The sequence below is a fragment of the Prinia subflava genome, chromosome 15 (assembly GCF_021018805.1).
Source record: "Prinia subflava isolate CZ2003 ecotype Zambia chromosome 15, Cam_Psub_1.2, whole genome shotgun sequence".
NCBI lineage: Eukaryota > Metazoa > Chordata > Aves > Passeriformes > Cisticolidae > Prinia > Prinia subflava.
In genome coordinates, this window is record NC_086261.1 from 432,074 (window position 1) to 459,463 (window position 27,390).

General features: G+C 61.7%; 1 protein-coding gene across 1 annotated transcript; it reads left to right on the forward strand.

Moving 5' to 3' along the window:
• Nucleotides 1-27,354, forward strand: RASGRF1 (Ras protein specific guanine nucleotide releasing factor 1). The gene is made up of 27 exons (XM_063412395.1): nucleotides 1-322; nucleotides 7,987-8,093; nucleotides 8,879-9,026; nucleotides 11,315-11,407; nucleotides 12,081-12,334; nucleotides 12,621-12,700; nucleotides 13,090-13,283; nucleotides 13,686-13,795; nucleotides 14,430-14,548; nucleotides 15,101-15,261; nucleotides 16,267-16,330; nucleotides 16,604-16,740; nucleotides 16,987-17,069; nucleotides 17,698-17,946; nucleotides 18,224-18,594; nucleotides 18,906-19,031; nucleotides 19,141-19,311; nucleotides 19,607-19,719; nucleotides 20,274-20,386; nucleotides 20,895-20,955; nucleotides 22,693-22,796; nucleotides 23,158-23,242; nucleotides 23,486-23,683; nucleotides 24,650-24,729; nucleotides 25,368-25,485; nucleotides 25,751-25,819; nucleotides 26,470-27,354. Exons 1-27 carry the CDS (start codon nucleotides 47-49, stop codon nucleotides 26,560-26,562), a joined length of 3,777 nt encoding a protein of 1,258 aa, XP_063268465.1. The 5' UTR covers nucleotides 1-46; the 3' UTR covers nucleotides 26,563-27,354.
• The last annotated feature ends 36 nt before the right edge of the window (nucleotides 27,355-27,390 follow it).

The following is a 27,390-nucleotide window of genomic DNA, read 5'->3' on the forward strand; positions in this document are numbered from 1 at the left end:
GCGGCCCCGCCCGCGGCGGGGACCATGTGAGCGCGGTGCCGGCAGGATGCAGAAGGGGATGCGGCTCAATGACGGGCACGTCGCCCACCTGGGGCTGCTGGCGAAGAAGGACGGGGCCCGGCGCGGATACCTGAGCAAGCGGAGCGCCGACAACACGAAATGGCACACCAAGTGGTTCGCGCTGCTCCAGAACATGCTCTTCTACTTCGAGACCGACTCCAGCTCCCGGCCCTCGGGGCTCTACCTGCTCGAGGGCTGCGTCTGCGACCGCGCGCCCTCCCCCAAGCCCCCGCTCTCGGCGAAGGACTCCCTGGAGAAGCAGGTGGGCGACTCGGGGGGGCCGCGGAGGGGGAGGGAGGATGCCCCGCGGGGACCCGGGTCCCGCACCCCGGAGCTTTCGGCGCCCGCGACCGGCCCCACGCGTGACCAGGGTGGGGAGGCGAGGATGAGGCCAGTCTGTGCGGGGGAACGGGGATGACTCCCGGGGCTGCAGTGCCGGAGCAGCGGGTGGGTTCATTGCGGGGGTGTCCGGGGCACCCCCACTCCCCCTCGCATCTAATTAACCGCCGGTAATTAGCGCGGGGCTGCGGGGCGCCTCCCAGCGGCCGCGCTCGGAGCTGCGGAGCCCCGTGTCCCCCCCGGCCCGGCTTGGGGGCATCGCGGGGCTCCGGCCCGGCTGCTCCCCACACCCCGCCTGCCCCTTCCGTGCGCCCGTGGTTTGCCTGGCAGCTCCCCCGGCCCGGCCGCCTGCGGTGGGTGCGCGGTGCTCGGCGGGGGGAGCTCAGGGCCTTGTTTTCAGGCAGATTTCGCCCTGTTCCCGCTCGCCACGTGTGCAGTTTGCACCTCCATCCCCACCCCTGGCGGGGGGAAGAGCAGAGTGCGGGTTCCCCGGGCCCCCCGTGCTGGCGCGGGGCTCCCGCGCCCTTTGCCGCTGCTGATGGCCGCGGGCGATCGGCGCGGAAACGCCACAGCCCTTGCGAGACCCCGGGAAAGCCCAGGAGTCCCCCAGCCCCAGGGAGCGCAGCCCCTGAGGGGCCCCGGCGGTGCGGGCTTTTTCCCCGGCTGTGCCCTTCCCGGCCGGGCAGGCTGTTCCTGGAGCAGCACGGCACGGCACGGCACGGCACGGCACGGCACGGCGCGTTTGTGTGGGGTGGTTTGCGGGAGCTGGGATGCGCCGCAGCAGCCAGGAGAGACGGGATGGGAGGGAGAGGGGAGAAGGGCTGGCTTCCAGCTGCGGGGGCAATTCCCCATCCATGGCCTCCAGAGCCACCCCCAGTCTCAGGACGGGAGCCAGCTGCACTCACCCTCTGACCCTCCGGTGGTGTGTGGAGCGTGGCCGTGTGCCCCGCGGGTGGCACAGCGGCGCCGGGGCCCTCAGCGCGGGCAGCGCGGGGTCTCGGCCCCGCCAGCCCGGGCTGGGCACGGGCGGGAGGCGCGGCGCGTTTCGGGTCCGGCTCTGCAGGGCTTGCATAATTACTGCCTGGCAGGCTCTGGGGAGGCGCTGGGAGCGCTGCCGGCAGACCAGAGGATGGGGCCCGGGGGCACCCCCGGCACCCCAGGGCATGGGGCAGCCTGCGAGGAAATGAGCCCCTGGTTCTGGCTATTCCTGGCACTTGGAAACCCCTGCCAAGAGAACCAGGCATGCAGCACCACCGCTCCCTGGCACATCCCCTCCCTCCTGGCTTGGAGCTCAGGAATCTTTCCTTGTGAAGAGGAAAATTGTGGCTTTTGCCCAGCCGGGGCTCCCTGCAGCCCAGCTGTGGGGTGCAGCACCTCGGGGCTGTGGCAGTGAGGGGGGTCTGCAGTTGCAAGGGGTCACTCTGCTGTGTGGTTGTCACTGCTGTCCCTTCAGTGACAGATGCTCTGTGCTCCTAGTTCGGCTTCCATGAAGTTTACCAGCCAGGCTGCAATCAGCCTTCCTGGCCAGGCTGGAATGAGGCTTGGAATCCAGGCTGCAGGTCCTCATGTTTGTGCAGGAGGGATTTTTCACGGTGCAAACACTGTGGGGAGGATGTCACATCCCCTTTCCGGTTCAAAGCGCACCCGGAGTGCTGATCCCCGCTGTCAGTGAGGGGCTGTCTGCACGGGGAGCTCCTGCCACGGCAAACCCTCGTGGATGTGCCGCGCTCCGACACCCGGCCGGTAATTCCGTGTAATCCCTTAGGCCAAGCAGGACCGGGAGCCGGAGCGCCGGGTGCCCGCTGCTCTGCAAGCTAATTAATGGCCCAGGGATGAGATAAGCAGCGAATATTGATGGTGCAGATCCGCAGCCCTACCGGGCGGGAGGAGCAGCAGCACACAGGGCCGGTCCGTGCTCCCCACCAGGGCTCACCTGAGACCCAGCCCTGCCCCACAGCCTCCAAAGGGAAGGTGCTGAGGAAATTTCCAGCACTGCCCGTGGCCCCAGCCAGTTGTGTTCTGAGGGTGTTTATCTATCCGTGCAGCTCCAGCTGGAGCTCTGAGGACAGCGTTCCTTGCAGCAGAGGAGCTCCAGGTTTGGATTCCTTCCTTGCTGGAGTGGAGCTGGAAAGGTTCCCAGTTCCCTGCAAAGGAGAAATTTTAAGAGGTGGGGCTTCCAAACCCCCTGTTTTAATGTACACATGTTTTGCTTTGGGGGGATTTTTTCCCTGGAACACAGTGAATTTTAGCATTGGTATATGTGAGAATAAGGGAGCAAAGACACGTGGAAAACTGGAACACCAAAGAGGGTTTGCTGCCTCTGGAAACTTTGTTTTGTTTTTCCAGAAATGAATTTTCCTTTCAACCAGCTGGGTGGGGAAGATAATTTCCTGCTGGGTGAGGTCAGGCTGTGGGCTGGGGAAGGGTCCATGGGTCGGACTGGGCCTGGGGAGGCTGTGACTGCTCAGGGCAGCAGTGCCAGCAGTGCTGGGGGCAGCTGGGCTGGGAGGGCACCCCCTTTTCCCCTGCTGGGGTGTCGGGGCCGTGCCCCACGCCAGCCCTGCTGCTCCCAGCCCCTGAGGTGACAGTGCTGGGATGTCCCTTCACGTGGGCACCTCTCCCCTCCTGGTCTGTGGGTGCTCGGAGGGGTGGGCAGGATTGGGGTGCCAAGGAGGGAGGGGCACGGCCAAGGTGAGGTCCTGGTAGAGGAGCTGAGCAGCTGCAGGTCCAGGGCTGATCTGACCCCAACCCCAAAGACAGGGGAGGCCCCAGCGTGGGGTGGGGCTCTTCTTTCCTTTGCCCGTCAGTTGGGCAGCAGGAATCACAGCTGGGTCTGCTCCTTGGGCCCAGCCTGGAGCTGGATGTGCAATCCCAGCATCAGCAAGGCTGGAAAAGCCCTCTGAGGCCTTCACTCCAACCGTTCCCCAGCACCCCCACGGCTGCCCCTGCTCCGTGTCCCAGGTGCTGCATCCACACAGCTTTTGAACATTTCCAGGGAGGGGACTCTTGCCCTGGGCAGCCTGGGCCAGGTTCCAGACCTGTATCCCAGTGCCGTGGGTTGCTCCTCAGCAGGAGCCCTGGGACAGAGCCAGGGTGGTGCTGAGTCAGGCAGTGGGGCCATGCAGAGCCCTGGGCTCTGTGGCTCAGGAGCTGAGCTGTGTCCCCCAGCTGGGGCTGCTCCTGAGCACGCACTGCCCATGGGTGGGGATTTCCTTCCCCATCTCCTGGGGCCACAGAGCTCACCCTGTCCTGTGGCCCCCTGGACACTGGGAGTGCTGGAATATTTGGATGCCTTGAGGAGTTGCGGCAGCCCCTGCCAGCCTGGCAGCTCCGGCTCTGCCAGAGCCGACCCCAGGCCCTGCTGGTGGAGCTGTTCCTGGCAGTGGCAGAGCTTGGGCAGCTCTCCATGGGACCCAGCCGTGCCCATCCCTGCATGGGGCTCACCTTGGTACCCCCAAAAGTGTGGAGGGTGCTCAGAGGGGCCAGAGGCCACCAGGGGAGCAGGGCTGAGCAGGTCAGCCACGGACAGCCTGAGCAGGGCAGCTCCCAAGCTATTCCAGCCTTTAGGATTGATGTCCCAGGCACTGGATCCCCAGATCCCAGCACTGGCTGCAGGTCCACGAGCATCAGCCAACTGGGGCTGTGAGAATCCTTCTACCTGATTGTCATTCCAGGCAATCTGATTTTTTTGGAGACTATAAATCATAATTTGTGGACTTGAACCTGAACTATTCATCAGCGTTGGGGTGACAGTGGGTGTTTAATTAATTAGTGTATTAAGTGATGCCATGTGGGGATTTCTGAGTGAGGGGGATGCTCATAGTGTTGGTCCCAGCAATGCCTGCATGCCTGCCTGCCAGCATCACCAGATAAAATCAGGGGGGAAATTGATTTATTTTAATTATTTTGTGAATATTTCTGTGCATGACTCCAGAGCCTGCTCCACAAGGATGATGCTCACCTAGATACTAACCCTAGTATCCATTTCCAAATATCCTGACAGCCCATGCTGAAACAAAGAAGGGAAATTGCAGCCTCTGGGATATTTTTTCTTATTGTCAGCATGGAAATGAGCTGCTGGAGCATCCAACTCTGAGGTCCTGTTTTCCCAGAGCACACAGTATGTAGGTCAGGGATGTTAAAAGCTGCCATGGCTGGCTGTGGATTTTTAGACTCATCCATCCAGAGCAGGAAAATTCTCCTCCTCTTGCCCTTTGTGTCAGCTGGAATAACCATCAGCCTCACCAACAGGCGGATGTGGATCTGCCCGCCCCGGGAGGGCGGGGGGCAGGCAGCTCCAGGGGATGGTGGGGGCTCCCCTGTGGGGGCAGAGCCCCCCGTGATGGCAGGACAGAGCCAGCAGAGGATGGCAGTCCCTGCTCTGGTGCTGCCAGGGCGGTCTCACACGTTGGGGGTGCTGGGAGAGCACCCACAACCACCCAAGGGCTCTGGTGGGTTGTTCAGGCTGAAAAAACTGAAAAAACACCCTTCTGCAAATTCTAAAAAATTCCGTGAGAGGCTGATTTTCCACTTTGTAAATAACGGGTCGCTTTAAAGCTTATTTGAATTTATTTTGGAGTCTCTCTGCACATGAGGGGCCTGGGTAATGCCAGCCCCTGCAAGGGCAGGGCCGGGGGGCCGGGGGCGGTCACCGGGCTGGGGGTGGCCGGGGGGCTGTGGCCCGGCGGGGTCACGGGGCTGGGGGTGGCCGGGGGGCTGTGGCCCGGCGGGGTCACGGGGCTGTGCCTGCCCTGGAGGTGCTGTAATGTTTCCCGAGGTGACCTAGAATGCTCCCGCGTCCTTATTTCGGGCAGAACTGCTGCATTCCCCGGGGCTTCCTGAGGGAAATCCCCACGGTCCGGGTACCCGGGCATCCCCCAGGGGCCGGTCCAGGGGCTGGGAGTCTTTGAGGTCATAAATGAACAAAAAACAGGAGCAAGGAGAAGCAAAGTAACGCTGCGGGTAACTCGTGCCCTGCCCTGGGCAGCACAAACTGCCCCAGGGATGCTGAGCTGGGGCCGTGCTGGAGCTGGGGGCTCATCCTGGTACTCCCAGGGCTCTGCCTGGTGCTGGTGCTGTGCTGGGTCTGTCCGTCAGTCCGGCCCTGTCCGTGGATCCGGGGCTCAGCCTGGGAAGCACTCCCAGGCTGTTGGTGCCATGTGTCACTGTGATGGCAGAGAGGGATCATCTTGTAGGAGGAGATAAAAGGTGGTGGGAGTTTTATTATTCAAATATAAAATAAATTCCTCCTTCCCAGCACGCTGCACTTCCTGGGAACTGTGTGGGGATAAACCAGAGCAGCACATGGAAGGGTGTGTGTGCTGGCAGGAGCCGTGGGGAGCTGCAGCCCTGCCGTGGGGGCTCACACCCCTCATCATCGGCTCTGCTGCCAACAGCCTGGGATCTGCCACTGCCAGGACCTTCAGGAGTCTCTGGGTATAGACTGGATCAGACTGCCAGGTGCTGATGTGCCGGAAGGTGCCTCGAGTGGGTGAAGAAGGGCAGGGGCAGTGGGGCAGGGTGGGCACCTGTCCACGCTCCCTGCTCCAGTTCCCAGTTCCTGTCCTAGGTCTGCATTCTGTGTTTTAACCTTGGACAAACCCCGAGTCTGCTGCTTTCCCAGCTCTGGGGAAGGCCAGGGGCTCTAACCCAGGCTGTGCTGTGGATGTGGGCCTCTGGGTGAGTGCTCTCACCCACAGCAGCACAGAGGGCACCGTGCCATCCCCACGGGACCCTGTGAGCACACACGGGTGTCTGGGAAGGACAACCCAGGGCTCGCTGTCTCCTGCCCTCCTGCCGGGCAGGGACCGGTTTGGGGACTCCTGGAAGTGTCTCCCGTGTCTCCTGTCCCAGGGGGCCCGGCTGAGCTGGAGCTGTTGGAGTTGGATCACGGGGTGGGAATGTGCACGCTCTGCTCTTGGGGTGGTTTGTTCCTGCAGCATTGGGAGCTGTCAGGGGCACCAGGGCCCAGAAGGGGCTCCTCCACACCTGGCTGCTTTATGGGGGCATTTCCAGCCTTGCCAGCCTGGTGAGCTCTTCCTGATGCAGTTACAAGGGAAGGGACGTCAGGTGGGTGTAAAGCTGGGGTACAGAACAGCACCCATAGGGACCACAAATGTTGGGTGAATTTTCCCTCGGAGCTGTCTCTGCCAGTGAAAGCCTTTGGGAGTGGGAGGGAGGGAAAGGGGGTGGGATGGGAAAGGCTGGGGAGCTGCTGCAGCTCCAGAGTGTCCTGCAGGCAGACACAGAGCTCTGGGCAGCCTGAGCACGGCAGGCTGGGGAAGGGGTGGGCGATGGATGATAGTGTTTGACATTGGGGTGGGTGATGGATGATGGTGTTTTGTCACGGGGACGGCTCCATAAGGAGAAAGCTTGTCCACAGGATCAGCAGCAAAAGATCCGGCACTTAAAGGATCCATGGCAGAAGTGAAGGAGCTGCATCTTCACCAGGGCCCTGCAGTTGCTCCCCAAAGGTGAAATCTGTTTCTGAAGGAGGCCTCTGCTGTGCCCATGGGCAGCAGGATCCTGGTCCCCCTTTCCTCCTCTGCTGGAGCCGGAGGGGCTGGGTGGGCTCCGAGGGTGTCACCCCGAGAGCTGAGCCCTGGGTGGGCACGGGCTGGGGCTGCTGGCTCTGTCTGTGCTGCTGCAGTGGCTGTGCCCTGTGCCCCCAGCATCCCGGGCTCACCCAGAGCCTCCTGTGCCCGTCTGGGGGTCCTTGTCCCCAGCATCTGACTGGGGACAGGAGGGGAAGTGCCTGTGGTGCCCGCTGGTGTTTCCATGGCACACATGGCACAGCCGGGGCTGCCGTGTCCTCCAGGCTGCTGCTCCTCGGCTTGGAGCAGTTTTCACCCTTGAATTCAGGTCCCTGATGAAGCCCAGCAGAGGAGCGGGTGATGTCAGGATGAGCTCGTTCCAGTGGGTTTGGTTTAGCCCAGTTATTCCGGGCAGTATCCGGCACTGCAGCGTGGTACCTGTTTCCTTGGAGACTGCAGGGAAGCAGAGGAGCGGCACAAACCCGGCGGCGGCGGCACCGCACACAATTAGCACAAACACTGCAAATGTCAAGGGAGGATAAAAATAGCCCCGCAGCGCTGCCACCCCCCGAGCCCGGGGAGCAGGGCCCGGGGCCCGCGCTCTGCTCGGCGTCACCCCCGGCGCCGCGGGGCTCCGGCCGTGCCCGGGGGCTCGCTGTGCACACGGGCAGGAATCTCAGGATCAGGGAATCACTGATGCTGGAGAAGACCTCCAAGACCACAAAGTCCAAGCATTAACCTGGCATGCAGGTGGGGATGCAGGCCCAGCTCAGCTCCTTGCTCCTCTGCCCGTTCCCCAGGTGAGGTTGTCCCCAGGTTCAGGACTGCAGCACCCAGGACTCGGGTTTGGTGGATCTAGGTTTTCCTGAAACTGGGTTTTGCCCAGCAGGATTTCCCCTCGGATTTTCCTCGCCAGCGGCAGGGCTGTGCTGAGGGCAGCCCGGCTGGTGTTTCCAAACTGTTTTTGTCCAATGACCCAGCCTGTGGTGGGTCAGGAAGGGCTTTCTGCCAGCCCGTGTGGGCACAGCCCTAACCCCTGTGCTCGCCCCCGCAGCACTACTTCACTGTTAACTTCAACCATGAGAACCAGAAGACCCTGGAGCTGAGGACCGAGGACGCCAAGGACTGCGACGAGTGGGTGGCAGCCATCGCTCACGCCAGGTGTGCCCTGTGCCCACATGGGGGGTCCAGGGGGGGCCGTGCTGGGGGGGCCGGGGGGCAGCATGAGCTGCACACTGCCAGTAGGCAGAGCAGGACACTTCTGCCCCCAGCCCCGTGCTGGGGACCCTCATGCTGAGCAGGGGCTGTGTTCAGCTATTCCCCTGTCCCCGTTCCCATCCCAGTCCCATGCCACCGGCCACCCTGGCAGGCTGGCACTGCCTGTCCCAGCCTGGAGCCAGGGGGTGCCCGATTCACCCTTGGCTGAAAGCCCTTGGGAAGGGATTCACCAGGGATAGCAAGCCTGGGCAGGAAGGGTTTGTCCAGGCTCCTGTCTGTGCCCTGGGAGTGCTGGCACAGAGAGGAGAGCAGTCAGGAGCCAGCACAGTGCAGGTGCCTCTCTGGGGAAGGAAGGTCTGCAGCGAGCTGTGGGATCAGGTGGGAGCTGTGTGCAGGGAATGGGAGAAACTCCATCCCCTGTGGCCCCTGCCAGGAGCAGGACTCTGTAGGAGCTTGTGCCACACGTGTCCTTCTGAAACTCTTGGAATGTGGCAGGTTACTGGGGTTTGGCCACGGGTGTGCGGGGATCCTTTGTGACTCCTGTGATTTCATGGAAGTTCGCTCTGTGCTTTCTGTCTTCCCCTTGTGGGAGCCCATCCTCCCCACACGGGCCCTTGTGGAGCAGCAGGAACTGCCCCGTTCGCTCCCGGTGCCGGGGTGCGGGGCGGGGGCCGGGCAGGAGCCCGCGGGGCTGCGGGGGAGGGCGCTCACGGCCGTGTCTGCTGCAGCTACAGGAACCTGGCGACAGAGCACGAGGCGCTGATGCAGAAGTACCTCCATCTCCTGCAGATCGTGGAGACGGAGAAGACTGTTGCCAAGCAACTCCGGCAGCAGATCGAGGACGGGGAGATCGAGATCGAGCGCCTCAAGGCCGAGGTGAAGTGCCCGGCGCTGCCCCGCGGATGCGCTGACGCTCCTGGGGTGACCCGTGGCAGGGCGGGTGGCATCCCCGCGTGGGCTGGGCCCGGGGGTGTCACCGCTGGTGTGCTTCTGTTTTTAGTGACACAGGGCTGGCCCTCGTCCCGCAGGAGGGGCCAGGGCATCAGGCTCCTTGGGGATTTTCCCGGCAGGAGTGGTGCAGCGGGTGGCTGTGGCTGTGCCACCCCAGCCCTGTGTGTGCGGGGCTTGAGGGGATCCCTGGAAGCTGTTGCAGCACGGAAGGGCTCAGCCAGCAAGGAGCGCTGGGGAGTGGGCTGGGGAGCTGGTCCTTGCCTCTTGCGAGAGAAGAAAACAGTGTCTGCATCCCAGAACCCCGGGATGGTTTGGGTGGGGAGGGGTCTCACAGCCCGTCCTGTCCCGCCCTCGCCGTGGCCCCTCTGGGATCCCAGCTGAGCTCCCCGCCCCGCTGCCGCCGGGCTCCGGCGGGGCAGAGGGCACCCCGTGCTCCCGGATCCCGGGATCTGCTCTGTGCAGTCCTGCGGGATCAGCCCCGCCGCTCCCGCGGTGCGGGGCGTGGGCAGGGCGACCCGGGGCCGGGTTCGGCAGACAGCAGCGAGGGGCGCAGGTGACTCAGCAGACGGTGCCGAGGGACACGCGTGTCCCTGGGGCACCCGGGAGGGGGAGGAGGCTCGGGGGCTGCCTGGCAGGGGTGACTCGGCAGGGGGAGAGGGCTCGGCGGTGAAGGTGATGCCTGGTGCTGTTCTGCTCCCTGCAGAGGGGATGCCGGCACTGGGTACCCCCTGTTTCCTGGCCAGCCCTGTGCTGCCTGGCTCTGCCCACAGGACTGTGTCTCCCGCGTGCCCCCATTGCCTGGGCCCTGCCTGCGGGTGGGTGCTGGCACTGCTGGGTGGTGGGTGGGCAGTGGGGATGGCAGGGGGGACCCTGGGGCCCCCCGGAGCCAGTGCTGCTGCCAGCCCCTGCTCATGGGCCCCCTCGGGCAGGGGGTGGGGTGGATGCAGCAGGAGTGAGTTGGCAGGGCTGAGACCGTGATGCCAAAATCACTCAGAACCTCAACATGGCCCCATAGGAGGCACCTGGAGAGGCAGTGAGGGTGGTTTCACTGTGCTAATGGTGGGCTTTTCCTTAAATTTTGAACTTTTGGGTTCAAATGTGCAGGTCAATAACAAACCCTGACCATGTGTTGGGGTGCACAAAAAGCTCTAAAATCTTTAACATCTGATCCATGTAATGAAATGGGGTGAAACAGATGTGTAAAGCTGGATGGGTGACCATGAACCCATGGCCACCAGCTCTGGTGTGTTCCTGCTTTTTCCAAACAGCCCAGACACCAAACTTCACCTTTTTTCCTCCTTTCTGTTGAAAACAGGCAGGAAAATTCTCTGTCCAAGTTGTTTCCTTCTGTTCTCTTCTGCAAACTCAAACTCCAGATCACGTTTTCCCAATTCCCCACGTTCTGGATGGCACATGTGCTGCTTTCCTGCCTTTTCCTGTCACTTTCCAAGCGGTTTTGGCCGTGGGGGCCGGGACACGCCATGAGCAGAGGAGGAGAGAAAGCACAGGGAGAAGCAGGGAGAGCCAAGCCTGGGCGCTGCTGGCTCTGATCCCACATGTGCGGGAGGCGGCCGGGGGGGCTGCTCCCCACCCGTACATTTTGGGGGCCAAATGTTCAAGATTTTTCTGCCATTTTCTCTCCAAGTTGTGTTTATTGAGTTGCTGCAAAGGCTTTTTTTGGGAAAGAGGGATGGGGTTTGGACTGGGCACCCATCAGGATTTCCAGGACCCGGTCCTGGCAGGGTTCAGAGGTACTGAGGAGTTGGTGAGAGCCCAAGGAGCCCTGACAGCTCTGCCACATTTCTTCCTCTGCTTCATCCCATGACTGGGTCCCCATCCCTGGAGGGGTTTAAAAACCCTGTGGATGTGGCACTTGGGGACAATGGTGGGTTAGTGGTGGCCTTGACAGTGTTGTGATCGGGCAGACTTGGTGATCTCAGGCTCTTCCAGCCTGGAATATCCTGTGGGTCTGTGGCCCTGTGGGTCTGTGATGCCCACCAGGACAGACCCAGCACAGCGTGTCCCTGTGTCTGTCATCGAGCCCGAGGCTCACGCTGTGCCCTGGCACAGCAGCAGCCGGGGATGTGCTTGGCTCCTGGGATGCCCTTGGATCCCAGGATGCCCTCGGTCCCTGGGATGCCCTCAGTCCCTGGGATGCCCTCAGTCCCCAGGCAGTGCCAGCCAGCTCCAGCTGCTGACCCCTGTGCCCACAGATCGCGTCCCTGCTCAAGGACCACGAGCGCATCCAGGCCAGCCAGAGCAGCGCGCCCAGTGACGATGACAGTGACATCAAGAAGATCAAGAAGGTGGGCGGTGGCGGGGGTTGGCACTGGGGGCCCAGCAGGCATGGCAGACACGCTCTGTGGGGGCTGAAGGAGGTGTCTGAGCAAGTGCTCCTGTCAGCAGGGTTTTAGGAGGAAAATGTGTTCTGCCCAAGTGGGAGCTCATCTGTTGGCAGGGCGCTCCCAGCATTCCCAGGAGCACGAGGTGTCCCAGCCAGTGCTGGCACCACCAGCCCCCCTGACTTCTGTTCCCATGGCTGTCACAGCTTTTATTTTGGCAAAGGAAAAGGCATCACCCCGGCAGCATTCCCACAGGGAGCAACAGACCGCCCCGGGCAGCCCCTGTCCTGGGGCCAGAGCGCTGGGCACAGAGCAGGACGTGCTGTGAGTGCCCAGTTACACAAGGAAGGGATCTTAAACCTCATCTCCTTCCACCCCGGTCGTGGGCTGGCACCTTCCACTGTCCCAGGTGGCTCCAAGCCCCATCCAACCTTCCCTCAAACACTTCAGGGATGGGGCAGCCACGGCTGCTCCGGGCAGCCTGGGCCAGGTGTTTACATGAGCTGCTGGATTCCCAGCCTGGAGGGTTCCGAGCAGCCCCAGGAAGGGGCAGCAGCACAGACACCTCGGGACAGAGCCAGGGAACCTCCCTGCCTGGCCCCCGGCCCTGCCCCTAACCCCGGCACTGCTCCCTCAGGTGCAGAGCTTCCTGCGGGGCTGGCTGTGCCGGAGGAAGTGGAAGACCATCATCCAGGACTACATCAGGTCCCCCCACGCTGACAGCATGCGCAAGAGGAACCAGGTGGTGTTCAGCATGCTGGAGGCTGAGGCCGAGTACGTCCAGCAGCTGCACATCCTGGTCAACAACTTCCTGCGGCCGCTGCGGATGGCCGCCAGCTCCAAGAAGCCGCCCATTACACACGACGACGTCAGCAGCATCTTCCTCAACAGGTGAGCTCCACCCTGGCCTCCGGGAGCTCTGTGGCACCCCAGCAGCTCTGGACGCCCGTGCCCTCCCTGGTGCTGGATGCTCAGCGCCAGGGCTCCCGGGGAGTCTGCAGCTCCATCCTTCCCTGTGCTGCCAGGAACCCTCTGCTCTGCCTCCAGCAGCTGCCCCTCAGCCAGCCCAAGGGCTGCCCTGCTCCCCCTGGGCTGGGGATTTTGTCTAATTCCTTGTTATTTACCTCTCAATCATGTGTCTGTTCTTGGCTCACTCCTGTCTTGGTTCCTCTTCCAGCGAAACAATCATGTTTTTGCACCAAATTTTCTACCAAGGCCTGAAGGCGCGGATCTCCAGCTGGCCCACGCTGGTGCTGGGTGAGTGCTGCTGCCTCCTTCTCCTCCTGCTGCTGCTCCTTCTCCTGCAACTCCACAGGCATTTGCCAAACAGCAGCAAAACACACTGCACACCACATCCTCGCTTGGTCATGCAGCCACAGAGTAAAAGCCCCAGAGTGACCAAATTCTGGTGTTCCTGGTTCTGCTGGGAGGTGTGAGGTGGGACTGGGCCGTGCACAGGGCTGCTGATGCTGGAGAGCATCACCCTGTCCCATTGGACCCTCCTTAAACCCAGACTGGGCAGAGCTGGGGGCACAAGGAGCAGGAGACCTCGGGGCTGCTCCGGCTGGGTGAGGGGCTCAGGGGGCTGTGCCGGGCTCCCAGGCTGGGCTGGAGCCCCCCACCCACCTCCCCTGCTCTGCCTGCAGCTGACCTGTTCGACATCCTGCTGCCCATGCTGAACATCTACCAGGAGTTTGTGCGGAACCACCAGTACAGCCTGCAGATCCTGGCCCACTGCAAGCAGAACCGCGACTTTGACAAGCTGCTCAAGCACTACGAGGCCAAGCCCGACTGCGAGGAGAGGACCCTGGAGACCTTCCTCACCTACCCCATGTTCCAGGTGACCACGGGAGCCAGGGTTGGCCCAGGGATGCTGAGGGACACGGGACAGGCAGCGCAAGCCCCATCCCCACAGCTGGTGAAGGTGAAGGGATGCGGGTGAAGGTGGCCTGGGGCTGGAGCCTGCTGGTCCCGCGCGGCCCCTGGGACCTGCCTGGGTGCTGCTGGCTCCCCGGTTACCCCACACCCCTGGGACTGGGACAGGGAGCAGCAGGCTCCTGGGCACAGCCCCACGTTGTTCCCCCACTTCATTCGGCTTTGGCACAAGGGGCTCTGAAGCTTCACTGCTCAGGTCAGGGTGTGCCTGGCCAGGGTGTCCCCAGCTGTGGCAGAAGCAGCCCAGGGCGGGCCCCTGCTGTCCCCAGTGCCCCCTCTGACCTCTGCTCTGTCCCTGGTGCTGCAGATCCCCAGGTACATCCTGACCCTGCACGAGCTGCTGGCTCACACACCCCACGAGCACGTGGAGAGGAACAGCCTGGATTACGCCAAGTCCAAGCTGGAAGAGCTGTCCAGGTGAGAGCTGCTGATCCATCCCTGGGGTGTGCCACGGGTCCTGGCTGCTTCTGGCCAGGGGCAGCGTTTCCCAGGGCTCCTGGATGATGAAATGAGAGCTTTGGAGGATGGGATGGCTCCGAGTGTGTGGTTCTGTCCTCTGTTCAGGGCTGGTGGGGCTGCCCCATGGAAGGCACCGAGTACCCCTGAGATCTCCACATGAGCACTTGGGAATTGGCCGTGATTCCCTGGTTTTATCCTCTTCCTCCCCATGGACTGGAGTGTTCTGGATGTCAGTTCCAAACCCACCCGCACACTTTAAGTTCTGTAAAGAGAGTTTCCATCCCTTTTCCCACTCCTCAAGGAGCAGGGATACCAGAAGGAGGTGGTGATGCGGGGATCCGTCCGCCTTAATCTGAATCCTGTGGTTTCCAAGCACTCACATTTCAGTATTTACCAGCCTGGAGGCACACTCTGGGCAGATGTACAGGTCACCTCTGGCTCCTGGCTCTATCTGGGTGGATACTGCTGCATTTCCCTTGACATTCCTTCACTGTTGGTTTTGCCTGGTGCAGCCCCACCACATGTCCGAAGGGGTTGGGAAAACTCGAGCAGATCCCACCCCAGCTCCGATTTTCTCCTCTCCATCCTTCAGGATAATGCACGATGAAGTGAGTGAGACTGAAAATATCCGGAAAAACCTGGCAATAGAGAGGATGATCATCGAGGGGTGTGAGATCCTGCTGGACACCAGCCAGACCTTCGTCAGACAAGGTCTGTGTCAGGGCCAACTTCCCTCCCCTCTGTGGTGAGCATGAGCCCCACGGCCCTGGCCCTGTCCTGTGTGCTCTGGTGGCCTGTGAAATTTAAAAACATGACTCAGTTTGGAGTTTTTGCTGAGCTGGGGCAGTTTCGGCCCTTTTGGGCAATTTTGTCACTGCACTTTCCCCATCACGGTGCGGGAGGCGCGTCCTGGCTGCCCCTGAAGCCGCTCCCAGGGAAGAAGCAGGGGCGTGCTGAGCTCCCAGTGGAGCGCCCTGGGGTGGGGTACAGGGTGGGCTGGGGCTGTGGCTGGGTGCAGGGTGGGCGGGGGCCGTGGCTGGGTGCAGGGTGGGCTGGGTGCCCCGTGCTGGGTGCAGGGTGGGCTGGGGCAGTGGCTGGGTGCAGGGTGGGCTGGGTGCCCCGTGCTGGGTGCAGGGCGGGCTGGGGCCGTGGCTGGGTGCCCCGTGCTGGGTGCCCACAGCCGGGGCGCCAGGGCCAGCCCTGGCTCCGGGACGAGCCCGGAGGGTGCCGCGCCCCGCCGGGGCTGACGGCGCCTCCCTGCAGGGTCCCTGATCCAGGTGCCGATGTCGGAGAAGGGGAAGATCACCCGCGGCCGGCTGGGCTCGCTGTCGCTGCGGAAGGAGGGCGAGCGGCAGTGCTTCCTCTTCTCCAAGCACCTCATCATCTGCACCCGCGGCTCCGGGGGGAAGCTGCACCTCACCAAGGTGAGCGGCTGCGGCTGCTGCTGCTCCCCGGCCGTGGGGAGCTGTGCTCCGAGCTGGCTCTTGGCCCCAGGGACCACCTCGCCCTCCCCTGGCACAGCCCCAGGGGTGCTGGGCTGCCAGCCCGTGGCCACCTGGATTTATTTCACGGGGTCCTTCTCAGAGCTGAGTCACAGGAGCGATGAGAAACTACAAGATCTTGATAAGAATTTACCCTGATTTGTAGCTGAAACATTGGCAGTCTGTTCTGGAAGAAACTGGAATCGCAGCCCGGGCTGTCTGTAGCGCTCCCAGCTCCTCTGGTTGATCCCTAGGCCCTCGTGTTTATTTGGGGAAGTTTGGCAGTTAATTGAGCAAGAATCTTACAGAAATTGCTTGTTACTGGCATTAAATTATCAGTTTGAAGAATTACGGTCCGTGGCAAAGAGCTGATAATTGCAACAACAGACTTTGGGAAAATTAAATTTAAAGCTCCTATTAAATAATTTATAAACAAATTAGTTGATCAGTTTGACAAGGAAAACCCAGACATCCCAGCAGGCACAGATTTTTGTTCCCAGTGAAAGGAGGCGCTGTCTGTGCCCCCCTCCCCTGGGCAGTGTCCCCCTCCCCTGGGCAGTGTCCCCTCCCCTGGGCAGTGTCCCCCTCCCCTGGGCTATGTCCCCTCCCCTGGGCTGTGTCCCCCTCCCCTGGGCTGTGTCCCCTCCCCTGGGCTGTGTGTGTCCCCCTGGGGACATCAGCCCGTCCCCATCCCTGGCGTGGGGGACCGGGATGGAGGAGCTGCCAGCCCCTGGGGGGGTCCCGCTGCTGGGGTCTGACTCCTGCCCTGGGGGGCTGTGTGGGGCCCTGGGGGGCTGTGCTGGGCCCTGGGGGGCTGTGCGGGGCCCTGGGGGGCTGTGCTGGGCCCTGGGGGGCTGTGCGGGGCCCTGGGGGGCTGTGCTGGGCCCTGGGGGCTGTGCGGGGCCCTGGGGGGATCCCCAGCCCCGCTGAGCCCCTGCCTCCCTGCAGAACGGGGTGATCTCCCTCATCGACTGCACGCTGGTGGAGGAGCCCGAGAGCACCGACGAGGACGGTACGTGTGGGGAGGGGGCCGGGCGTGGTCGCTGAGTGGGTCAGATTCAGGCGCCAATAGATTTCAGGAACCCACGATTGAGGTTTAATTAGATTAATTGTTTGCTGTGAACCAAGCAGACCCACACTTAGACAGACCCCACCTTCCTGGGGCGGCCCACAACCCACAAAAACCTGAATAAACCCTCCTTGAAACCGGACTAAAGCCCTTGCTGGGAGAGAGGGGATGGGAAAGGCTTTCCCAATCACTGTGTGGGGTTTTTGTGTTCCAAAGCCAAAACGTCAGGACAAGACATTGACCACCTTGACTTCAAGATCGTGGTGGAGCCGAAAGATTCCTCATCTTTCACCGTTATCCTCGTGGCCTCGTCCAGGCAGGAGAAGGCTGCGTGGACCAGTGACATCAGCCAGGTAGGACCCCGCAGGGAGGGGCTGTGCGGTTCTCAGGGCCAGGACCTGCCGCGGGTCCCTGCTGGGCTGTGCCATCGGACTGGGCACGCAGGTTAACCCCTGCTTTGCTGTGTGCCTGCCCTGCGCCCGGGTTTGCACCCCGGGAGCTTTGCTGGTGCTGCTGGGGGCCCTGCAGGGAGCAGGGACGAGTCTGCTCCGGAGGGAGCCGAGCCCTGAGAGCCTCCGCCTGCCCCGTGTCTCCCGCAGTGCGTGGACAACATCCGCTGCAACGGCCTGATGATGAACGCCTTCGAGGAGAACTCCAAGGTCACCGTGCCCCAGATGATCAAGTGAGTGTGCAAGAGGGCTGGGACACAGCTCCTGAGGCAGCCAAACCCTGCCAGGAGCTTTGGGACCACTGTGACCCCCCTGGGACCCCCGTGGCCTCCCCATGTGCTCCAGGGCTGTCCCTAATCTGGCTGTTCCAGATTAGGAGCGTTCATAAGCTGCTGAGGGATGTTCTTGTGCTCAGGGAGGTGGGAATGGCAAAGGGGAGAGTTTAAAAGAAAATAATCATAGTAAAGAGAGGGTGAAAGTGCCAGAAGGGAGGGGCACAGGGACTGTGTTCCCTGTAGGTCCTGGGGGGCAAAGGCTGCGCTGGGACATGTGTGGGATGAGGGGGGCTGGTCCCGGCCGGTGGGATGGGGCAGCACAGGGGTGTTCCTGCTCCATTCCCTGCTGCCAGACAGGAGAAGGGGCTTGGTTTATGTGCACCTGGGACAGCCTGTCCACACCCCTCTGCCTGCTGCACTCCACCCTTCCAGGGCGTGGATTTCCAGGCTTTCCCCCGGGAGCATTCCCACCCACCCAGGTTTTCCATAGGGACACCCCGTACAAACAGGGCTCCTCCTGCACCGCCTTCCATGGGCTCTTGGTTTCGTTCCAGGCTGGAACCACAGATATCTTGTTTCTCTGCAGGTCTGATGCCAGCTTGTATTGTGATGATGTTGACATTAGGTTCAGTAAAACGATGAATTCCTGCAAGGTCCTGCAGATCCGCTATGCCAGTGTGGAGCGGCTGCTGGAGAGGCTGACAGACCTGCGCTTCCTGAGCATCGACTTCCTCAACACCTTCCTGCACTCCTACCGCGTCTTCACCACCGCCCTCGTCGTCCTCGACAAGCTCATCACCATCTACAAGAAGCCCATCAGTGCCATCCCTGCACGGTGAGGCTGCAGTGCTGTCCCGGGCCTGGCCTGTCCCTGCTGCCACCTTGGGGCTGGCCCTGCTCCCTGTGAGCTGGGACAGCCCCAGACAGGGGAAGGAGATGGATCCAAGCTCTGCAGGTGTCCCCGTTCCTGTGAGGGCCAAGGGCTGGCCGTGGGGTGGTGGGGCTCACATTGGCTCTGCTGCGCCTTGGGGATGCCCTGGGTGCCATGGGGGGATCCCCACGACCTCCTGGGCAGGGCAGGTGCCAGCTCAGCCTCTCCCTGTCTCTGCAAGGTCCCTGGAGCTGCTGTTTGCAAACAGCCAGAACAACAAGCTACTCTACGGGGAGCCCCCCAAGTCCCCCAGAGCCAACCGCAAGTTCTCGTCGCCGCCGCCGCTCTCCATCACCAAGTCATCATCGCCCAGCCGCCGGAGGAAGCTGTCCCTCAACATCCCCATCATCACGGGCGGCAAGGCGCTGGACCTGGCGGCGCTGAGCTGCTCCTCCAACGGCTACGCCGGCGTCTACTCCTCCATGGCGCCCTTCAGCAAGACCACCCTGGACATCAACAAGCTCTACGTGTCCGGAAGCTACCCCAACAAAATCCCAGACGAAGGAGAGGCGGCCTCGGAAAAGCTGGAGGAGTCGCTGCCAGGCAAGCAAAGTGAGTCCCTGTGGGTTTGGGGATGGGGGCTCTGGCACAGAGGGGCCAGTTCAAGGCATGCACAGAGAGCTCCTGCTTCCTGAAGCCTCAGTAATCTTTAATAACAAAAGCAAAAAAGCACCCAAACCCCCCATGTCAAAGAAAAAACCTGTTCCAAAATATGCCACAGACACAGCAGAACTCTGCACCTTTCCCATACATGGTGGCTGCATCCAAAGCTGGAATGGGTCAGACCTCAGGAAAATGGGGAAGAACTAAAACCTGGCTGTGTTTGTGTGCAGTGGGTGTAAAGGGGTTCCTGTTCCTCCCAGGCTCAGAGGCGTCCGTCAGGGAAGAGTCAGACACTGACCCCAACCACAGCGATGAAGCAGAAGCTGAAGCTTCCCCAACAAAATCTCCAACCACTCCCAAGTCCACCAAGTGCAAAAATACATCAGGTTAGGAGCGAGGTCTGGGGGGTGCCCCTGTGCCAGGGGGACTGGCACTTATAGGGGCCTGTCCTGGCAGCAGCGGTGCCCACGGGGTGTCGGATTTCTCCTCCCACAGATTTCTCACTGTTTTCCTACAACAACGGCATGGTGATGACGTCCTGCCGGGACCTGGACAGCACCCGCAGCGCCCTGTCCGCCACCTCCGCCTTCGCCATCGCCACGGCGGGCGCCAACGAGGGCACCCCCACCAAGGAGAAGTACCGCAGGATGTCCTTGGCCAGTGCAGGTACCTGCCCAGAGGGAGCCCCTGCGGGGTGCCCCTTTCCACCGTCCCCTGAGGATGGAAGTTCCCTCCAGGCACGCTCTGGCTGGGAAGAGCCCCCAGAGCCTGCCCCAGGCCGTGTCCTGGGAGTCTGGGCAAGGCTCTGCCCAAGGACGTGCAGGTCCCAGGTGGCCCCAGGGGTCCCACTGCTGACACAGCAGCCCAGGGGTGCTGGGGAAGGGGGTGCTCCTTTGGCAGCCCTGGAGTGGCTGTGAGCCCCTGCTGAGGGAGCTGTGCCGTGCTGAGGGGCCTCTGGCAGTTTCAGGCTTCCCGACGGACCAGCGGAACGGAGACAAGGAGTTTGTGATCCGCAGGGCGGCCACCAACCGTGTCCTGAACGTGCTGCGGCACTGGGTGTCCAAACACTCACAGGTGGGCAGGGGCGCCTCCCTCTCCCCCTGGAATGCCACCAGGAATTCAGCTGCACGCTGGGTAGCTCAGCCGAGATTCCGCTGGGAAGGCAATTTGGCATTGAGGTTCTGGTGAAGCAAAGGAGTGTAGATGGCGAGGAGCAGGAGCAGGGGAACAGGGCTCACATCCCAGGGTTTGCACAGCTGGGGGGCAGAGGAGGGGAGCTGGACCTGCCATCAGCCCTGGCTGGGTGCAGAGGAAGGGGGGTCTCTGGGTTTGGTGCTGTTGGGGTGCTCAGGATGGGGTCAGGGCTCAGGATCTGTCCCTGCTGTGCTGTCCCTGCCTGCACTGGGCACTGGGGGCAGTAGGAACATTGCTGTACTGGCTGTCACTGGGAAGTCACACAGCCCTCCCAGGCCTGCTGATGCACTGGAGCTGAGTGAGCCTGCTGCCCCCTGTGCTGGGGTTTTGCTGGGAAGAGGCAGCCCCGTCCCCAGCTGGGTGTTGGGAGCAGCTCTGCTGGGACCAGTGTCACTCCCAGCACAGTAATCCCCTGGCTGTGCTGGCCTTGGCAGGACTTTGAGACCAATGAGGAGCTGAAGTTCCGAGTGATCGCCTTCCTGGAGGAGGTCATCCACGACCCCGAGCTCCTGACGCAGGAGAGGAAAGCAGCCGCCAACATCATAAGGTGGGGGGCTGTGGGCAGGAGGGGGCTGCTGCTGACCCTGCCGGCTGCTGGCTGCTTCTGCTCCCACCTGGGATCACAGCAGGCACAGGGCTCCAGGACTGTGCCAGGGGCTTGGGAGGGGCCAGGAGGAAGATGAGGAGGTGGATGGGTGGTGCTGGCTGCCTTCAGCCTCGGCACGTGGCGGGTGTGACCCCCTTGGTGCAGGTTCAGTGCTGAGCCCAGTGGGTGCTGCTGGAGTGGCCAGGGCTGTGCTGAGCAGGGCGGCTCTGGCACCCAGAGCGTGCCCACCCCACGCTGAGGGCAGGGCACTTGTCTTGGACACACGTGGGGCCATGTGGCCTCGGCTAAGGGGAGTTTTTCCCTTTAAAATGAGCAGTGGGAGTGAAGGGGCCTCATGACCCACAGGCTGAGTGCCCCACCCTGCAAATGCCCGGGGCCGTGGTGCCCTGTGGAGCTGGGTGGGTCTGGGGCTTTCCCAGCTGCACTAATCCTCCTTTCCCTGCCACAGGACCCTGACGCAGGAGGATCCAGGGGACAACCAGATAACCCTGGAGGAGGTTGTGCAGATGGTAAATACTCCTTCCCTGCCTGCCTCCCCCGGTGCCTTAGGGTGGTGGAAGGGGAGCAGCCAAAGGTCCCTGTGCTCTGCCACACCCCGCTCAGGGGGGAGTGGGTCTCCAGTGCCAGCTGCAGAGCAGGGAAAGGCTTTCTGGGGAGGGGCCAGCTGTGGGCACAGCTGGAGCTGTTACAGGCAGAGGCAACAGCAACCAGCCCACGGGCAGAGTGTTCCCCCTGCAGTCAGCAGAGAGGGCATGGAGACACCTACCTGCTGGGAAAACCCCCGGGGTTCCCATTGTGTCCTCTGTGTTCCCAAACCTGTTCCAGTTGCAGGTGATGGGTTCTTGCTCAGCCAGCCTCAGTGCTGCTCCCCCTGGGAATGTGCCATGGATTTAGAGCCCCCAGGGTGGCTGCAGGGCACTTACTGCCCTTCTGCATTGAAAAAAACCCAACCAAACCTGTTCCCAGAACACAAGAGCCACTTGAAACTGGCCTGGAGCACCTGAGACACCCAAGATTCTGTCCCCTGGCTCTGCTGGTGGCTTCTGGGGGGGCCAGTCCCTCCTGGGCTTTGTTTGAGCTGTTGCCCGTAACTGCATGTTCTGGAAACTTCCTCTGAAGGGGAGAGAACAAAAAAGCCCCGAGGGCCTCACTCTGTCCCTGAGGCTGAGCAGCAGCGACCTGCAGTCAAAGGGGTGGTGGAAACGAGAGGGTGCCCTGGGTTTTGGGGTGCACATCATATGCAGGAGGCTGTGCTGTGCTGACCCTCGGCTGGCACCTCCGGGGTGCCCGCAGCCCCCTGCCCTGCATGGGTGCCACTGGCACCAACTGTCCCCGGGCTCTGGTGGGGTGTGCCCACAGCTGCACCCCCAAGTGCCCTGCAGCCACTCCACGGCCCTGGAGCTGTAGAGCAGCCCAGACAGTGTTTGTTTGCTGAGCTTTCACAATCCCTGTCCCAAGGGGTTGTGCAAAGGGCTGCTGCCTTGTGCTGGCCTCTTGCGTGTGTTGATCTTGGGGGCCCTTCTGTGTCACCAGGGCTGTTTGGGGTTCATTTGGGTGCGGTGTCAGTGGGGTTTGTTTTTTTAGTGGCTGATCCTTCCCCTGGGGGCGGCGGGGCTGGAGGTGCTGCAGGGGTTGGGTGGAGGTGTTGCAGGGGTTGGAGGTGTTGCAGGGAGTGGAGGTGTTGCAGGGGTGGCACCAGCCTGGTCCCAGCGCTGGCCTGAGCTGTGGCCAAGGATCGGGTGTCAGTGACAATGTCTTTGTGACTGGTTTGAGGACAGTCACCAGTCAGTGACTCCGTGCAGGTCTCAGGCTTTGGCTGTCACCCCCAGGGTGGCTCCGTGTGGGGGCACCCTGAGCCCTGCCTGCATGTTCTGCTTGGCCAGAGCCAGGAGTGGGGACAGGGGCCTTCCCCGTTCCCCTGCTTTTCTGGAAATCCCTTGGAAGAGCCACCCTGCCCCTCCTGGGCAGGAGCAGGAGGGCAGGGGCAGTGCTTTGTTGATTAAACAGCCCAAAGTGTGTGTGATTAAATCCGTGGGGCTCTCCAGGCTGGGAGGAGCTGGCACTGCTCGGCAGGGCATGGTGAGGGCTGGGCTGCCTCTGGACACCACGGCTCTGCACACCCCGGCTCTGCTGGGAAAAACCTTTGCCTTGGGAGCCTGGCCTTGGCTTTGGGTTTGTGTTCATGGCGTGTGGGAGCTCTCACTGTGCTCCTGCCTGGAGAGCCCCACTGTTCCTCTGTCCCGCAGGCTGAGGGGGTCAAAGCAGAACCCTTTGAAAACCACTCAGCCCTGGAGATCGCAGAACAGCTGACACTGCTGGATCACCTGGTCTTCAAGAAGATCCCGTACGAGTGAGTGATGCCCATGGGTCAGGGAAGGTGGCTCTGCTCACCCAGGGCCTCACGGGCAGCCTGGCTGGGCTGACCCAGAGAGTGCAAAGCCCTCCTGGGCTTTGCCAGTAGCCCAGATTGGCTCAAGTGCAGATGTGAGTCCTGATCCTGTGGGTTCTGTGCTGGCATCCCTGAGGTAATTGGCTCAGGGAGCCCTCCCAAAACCATCACACCTTCAGCTACATCCATGTGGTCCCTTTCCAGCAGTGTGGGGGCAAAGACCCTGGGATCTCCATCCTGTGCGGATGCAGTGGAGCTTGCAGGGCTTGGGCATCCCATAAAACTGGAAAATAAAAATTGACCTGACCACTGTGGTTTGCAGGGAATTCTTTGGGCAAGGCTGGATGAAGCTGGAGAAGAATGAGAGGACTCCATACATCATGAAGAACACAAAGCACTTCAATGATGTAGGTGCAGCTGCAGGGCACAGGGGGTGGGCACAGGGGAGGCAGCTCAGCCCCCTGCCCCAGGCTGGGCTGTGTGAGGGTTGCCTGCCCATGGGCCTTGCCTGCCTCGGGGAGCCGCTGCAGGGGGAGCATCTCCTGGGGCTGCTGCTCCTCTGAGGGTCTCAGACCGGCTGCGAGGCTGGAGGACACCCAGCCATGCCCACACCGTGCTGAGGCTGGGTGTGGGTGCCGTGTCCCCCCAAGGTCAGCAACCTGATCGCGTCGGAGATCATCCGGAACGAGGAGATCAACGCGCGCGTCAGCGCCATCGAGAAGTGGGTGGCGGTGGCCGACATCTGCCGCTGCCTGCACAACTACAACGCCGTGCTGGAGATCACCTCCTCCCTCAACCGCAGTGCCATCTTCCGCCTCAAGAAAACCTGGCTCAAGGTCTCCAAGCAGGTAGGGGTGGCCCCCGCTCGGCGGGCTGGTGTTGGGGCTGATGAGGCGCATTGGAGAGGAGTTACAGAATGGGGAGAGGGGTTCCAGGTGGTTCTCAGGAGGGAGGTGACTTGTGGACAGGCTGACCCTGCCCTGGAGCTGGGTTTATCCATGGAGTCACAGGATTGTTTGGGTTAGAAAAGCTCTCTGAGGCCATGCAGGTCCAATTGTTCCCTCAGCACAGCCAAGGCCACCCCTGACCTGTGTCCCCAAGAGCCACATCCACCATTCAGTCCCTCCATTGACTCCACCACTGCCCTGGGCAGCTGTGCCAGGGCTGGACAGCCTTTAAGAGATTTCCCCAAAATCCACTCTAAACCTCTCCTGGCACAACTCCTTTCCCCTTGTCCCCTCACTTGTCACCCGTGAGAAGACAGTGGCCCCACCCTGCAGTCAGACTTCCCCAGCCCCTGTAGCTGCACACACACACAAACTCTCTTTAACTGGTTTTCTGGGCTCCTCAGACCCATTATGGGTGAGCAGGATCAATTCCTGTTTGAGGTACGTGGTACAGGAGTAGTTGGCACTTACTGGTGCAGAGGCAGACGGAGCTGGGCTGGCACCACTGTGGGCTTCTATCAGCCAGGAGCAGTGGTTTTGCTATAAAATGATAAACCTGTGAATGAAAACAGGCGCTGGCGAGAGGTGGGAGCAGGGGGAGGCAGCGAGTGCACAGCCTGCTCAGCTGCAGCCAGGTGTGACAGCCAGGGCACGGCTGTACCTGTGCAGGTGTAGGCATGGCTGTACCTGTGCAGGTGTAGGCACGGCTGTACCTGTGCAGGTGTAGGAACAGCTGTACCTGTGTAGGTGTAGGAACAGCTGCTGGGGCGGGATGGAAGCGACCCTGTGGCTCTGCAGGCTTCACCCCCACTGCAGGGAGTGAGGCTCTTCCAGGGCCCCCCCGAGCTGCGTTCTGGTTTCTTGCAGACGAAGGCTCTGATTGATAAGCTCCAGAAGCTGGTGTCGTCGGAGGGCAGGTTCAAGAACCTGAGGGAGGCACTGAAAAAGTGAGTGAATGGTGCTTCTCCTCCTCCCCCGTGGCTGCTCCTGGCTGTGCTGGGGCCGGCGGTGTGGGGGGACCTGAGCTCTGCTCCCAGGACCATTCAGAGCCTGCACTGAAGGTGTCCTGTGCCAGCACAGTGCTGGCAAAGTGATCCCCTGGACTGAGCTGCTCCTTTGTGCAGCATGTGGAAAGATGGGAATAAAAGGGACTGCAAAGGGAAAACACTCTGCCAGACACCAGAGAACAATATTCCCCATCACTATCATAGAATCCCAGAATGGTTTAGGTTGGAAGGGAGCCTAAAGCTCCTCCTGTTCCAAACTCTCTGTGGGAAGAGCTCCCTTCCACTAGACCAGGTTGCCCATGGAAGCTTCTAAAGGTCTTTCTGACCCTCTGTCAAAGCTGCCCTCAGTTCATCTCCTGCATGCCATGGCTCTGTGAGGGGCACAGACAGGTCCTGCCTGTCCTGCTGCACAGGGGTGAGGCCCAGGAGAGCAGCAGCCTTCCCTGGGAGAGCCTTCCTATTTTAGAGAGATTCCTTCCAGTTCTGCTGATGCAGAGTTGTCCCCTTCTCCCCTACCCTGTCCCAAGGTCCAAAGTGAGAAAGTTTCCCTCCTCATTTCTTTCTGGTTTACCCTGCAGTTGTGACCCTCCATGTGTGCCCTACCTGGGCATGTACCTGACTGACCTGGCGTTCATCGAGGAGGGCACCCCGAACTACACTGAGGATGGCCTGGTGAACTTCTCCAAAATGAGGATGGTGAGAGCTCCAGCGCACTGCTGTGGGCACAGGGGGCCAGGCTGTGGTGACGTGGTTGTGGCCAGGTCTGTGTCCCCTCAGCCTTCACCTGCACAGCACTAGGAGGCCACATGTGTCCCCTGCACACACCTGGGGCTATTCCCAGTGTCTGGAAGAGACAAAAAGGCCTTTGCATTGTGCTGTGCTGGGTGGCCCTGGGCACTGGGACGGGTTCCCTGGGTGATGGCTGAGCCACGAGCACCTTCTGTGTTTTATCCCCGCACAGATCTCACACATCATAAGGGAGATCCGCCAGTTCCAGCAAACCTCCTACAAGATCGAGCACCAGCCGAAGGTACAGCCTTGTACAGAGCTGTGCTCTGCTCCTCATCTCCCTCTTCCATCACAGCAGCACTTCAGTGCCTCCAGCTCCCTGCTGGAGTCTGCTGGCCGGGGGCAGGGGATGGAGGGAGGCTGTGGGGGCTCCAGCAGGCTGCCCCCGTGGCCCCCAGGCAGCTGCAGCAGAGGATTTCTGCAGAGGGCAGCTTCGATGGTCAGGCTTGGAGGGCTCTGGGGGTGGCACCCTGGGCATGCTGAGAAACTGAGGGGCAGCACCCCCTCCCCGGGGAGCAGAGTGTGTCCTGCTGGCCTCTGCCTCGTGGTGGCCCCCAGCCTGTGCTGAGCTGAAAGGTTTCAGCAGCCCTCTGTGGCAGGCGCCTCCTTTCCCCAGTTTGGTGCCTGGTTCCCTGTGGCAGGCGCCTCCTTTCCCCGGTTTGGGTGCCCGGTTCTCTGTGGCAGGCACCTCCTTTCCCCGGTTCGGTGCCCGGTTCTCTGTGGCAGGCGCCTCCTTTCCCCAGTTTGGTGCCCGGTTCTGTGTGGCAGGCGCCTCCTTTCCCCGGTTTGGGTGCCCAGTTCCCTGTGGCAGGCGCCTCCTTTCCCCGGTTCGGTGCCCTGCTCCCGGGGCTGTGAGCTCTGGCAGCCGCTGACGGCCCTCTCCGTCCCCAGGTGACGCAGTACCTGCTGGACCAGTCGTGTGTGATGGACGAGGAATCCCTTTACGAAGCTTCGCTGCGGATCGAGCCCAAGCTGCCTTCGTGAGCGCGGCGGCGGCCGCCCTGTACACTCGCTCTCCCGTTCTGTACATAGCACCTCCCGTGGACGCCCCGGAGTGACTCCCAGTCTGTGCCTCCCCCAGCAGCCCCCGCCCCCGGCCGCACCACACTCGCGTAGGATTTCCCGCCCCGGTTAAGGTTTAACGCATCGACACTTCGCTGGAGTCCCGGGTTCTTTTCGACGGTGTTACTTTTGTCATTTGTTCCTCCTGGGGGGGCCGGTGGCGGGGCAGGCGAGTGCCCGTGTCCCGCGGGTTCTGGGGCAGCACAGAGCAGCTCTCACTCGGACAGTGCTGGCGGTTACATCCCACGGCAAACTCTGTAAGGTGGGAGAAGGGAACACATTAAAGGTTGTCCCTCGGTGTGAGCTGCCCTCTCTGTGTGTGCCACCCTCGTGCTGGCCAGGCACGGGGGCCCTGGCTGCCGCCCTGCTCCCTCCGAAGTCGGGAAGATGGAAGCATCCCCTTGCCTCTCCTCGCTGCATCCGGCTCCTGTTGATATGCTGTAGATCCGTACCCTCGTGCCCACTCTGAGTACCATGACGTAGAGTTAGAGATGACGAGTGTTTTTATTACATCTACTGTAATCCTGGCTAACCACCCGCTAGCAGGATATAGTAATGTAGTGCTTATTCTGTGAATAGTACCTGGGTTTTTTACATTGTACAGTCCCTGACACGGTTCCCCGGCAGTGGCAGGCATGCTCCACTCACACAACACTAGCTGTAAGCAATACCTCGTGGTATGGGAATTCTCTTTCAAGTCCTAAAACTATTTCAACTTACAGCTTGTTTGGGAAAAAAGAAATTCCATTT

What these genes read in the sequence shown, in the direction of transcription:
- RASGRF1 (XM_063412395.1), top strand. Translation starts at nt 47, where the DNA reads ATGCAGAAGGGGATGCGGCTCAATGACGGGCACGTCGCCCACCTGGGG. An exon ending in AAGCTGGAAGAGCTGTCCAG is followed by an intron (nt 13,796 to 14,429) that starts GTGAGAGCTGCT and finishes TCCATCCTTCAG; the next exon opens with GATAATGCACGATGAAGTGA. An exon ending in TTCAAGAAGATCCCGTACGA is followed by an intron (nt 22,797 to 23,157) that starts GTGAGTGATGCC and finishes TGTGGTTTGCAG; the next exon opens with GGAATTCTTTGGGCAAGGCT.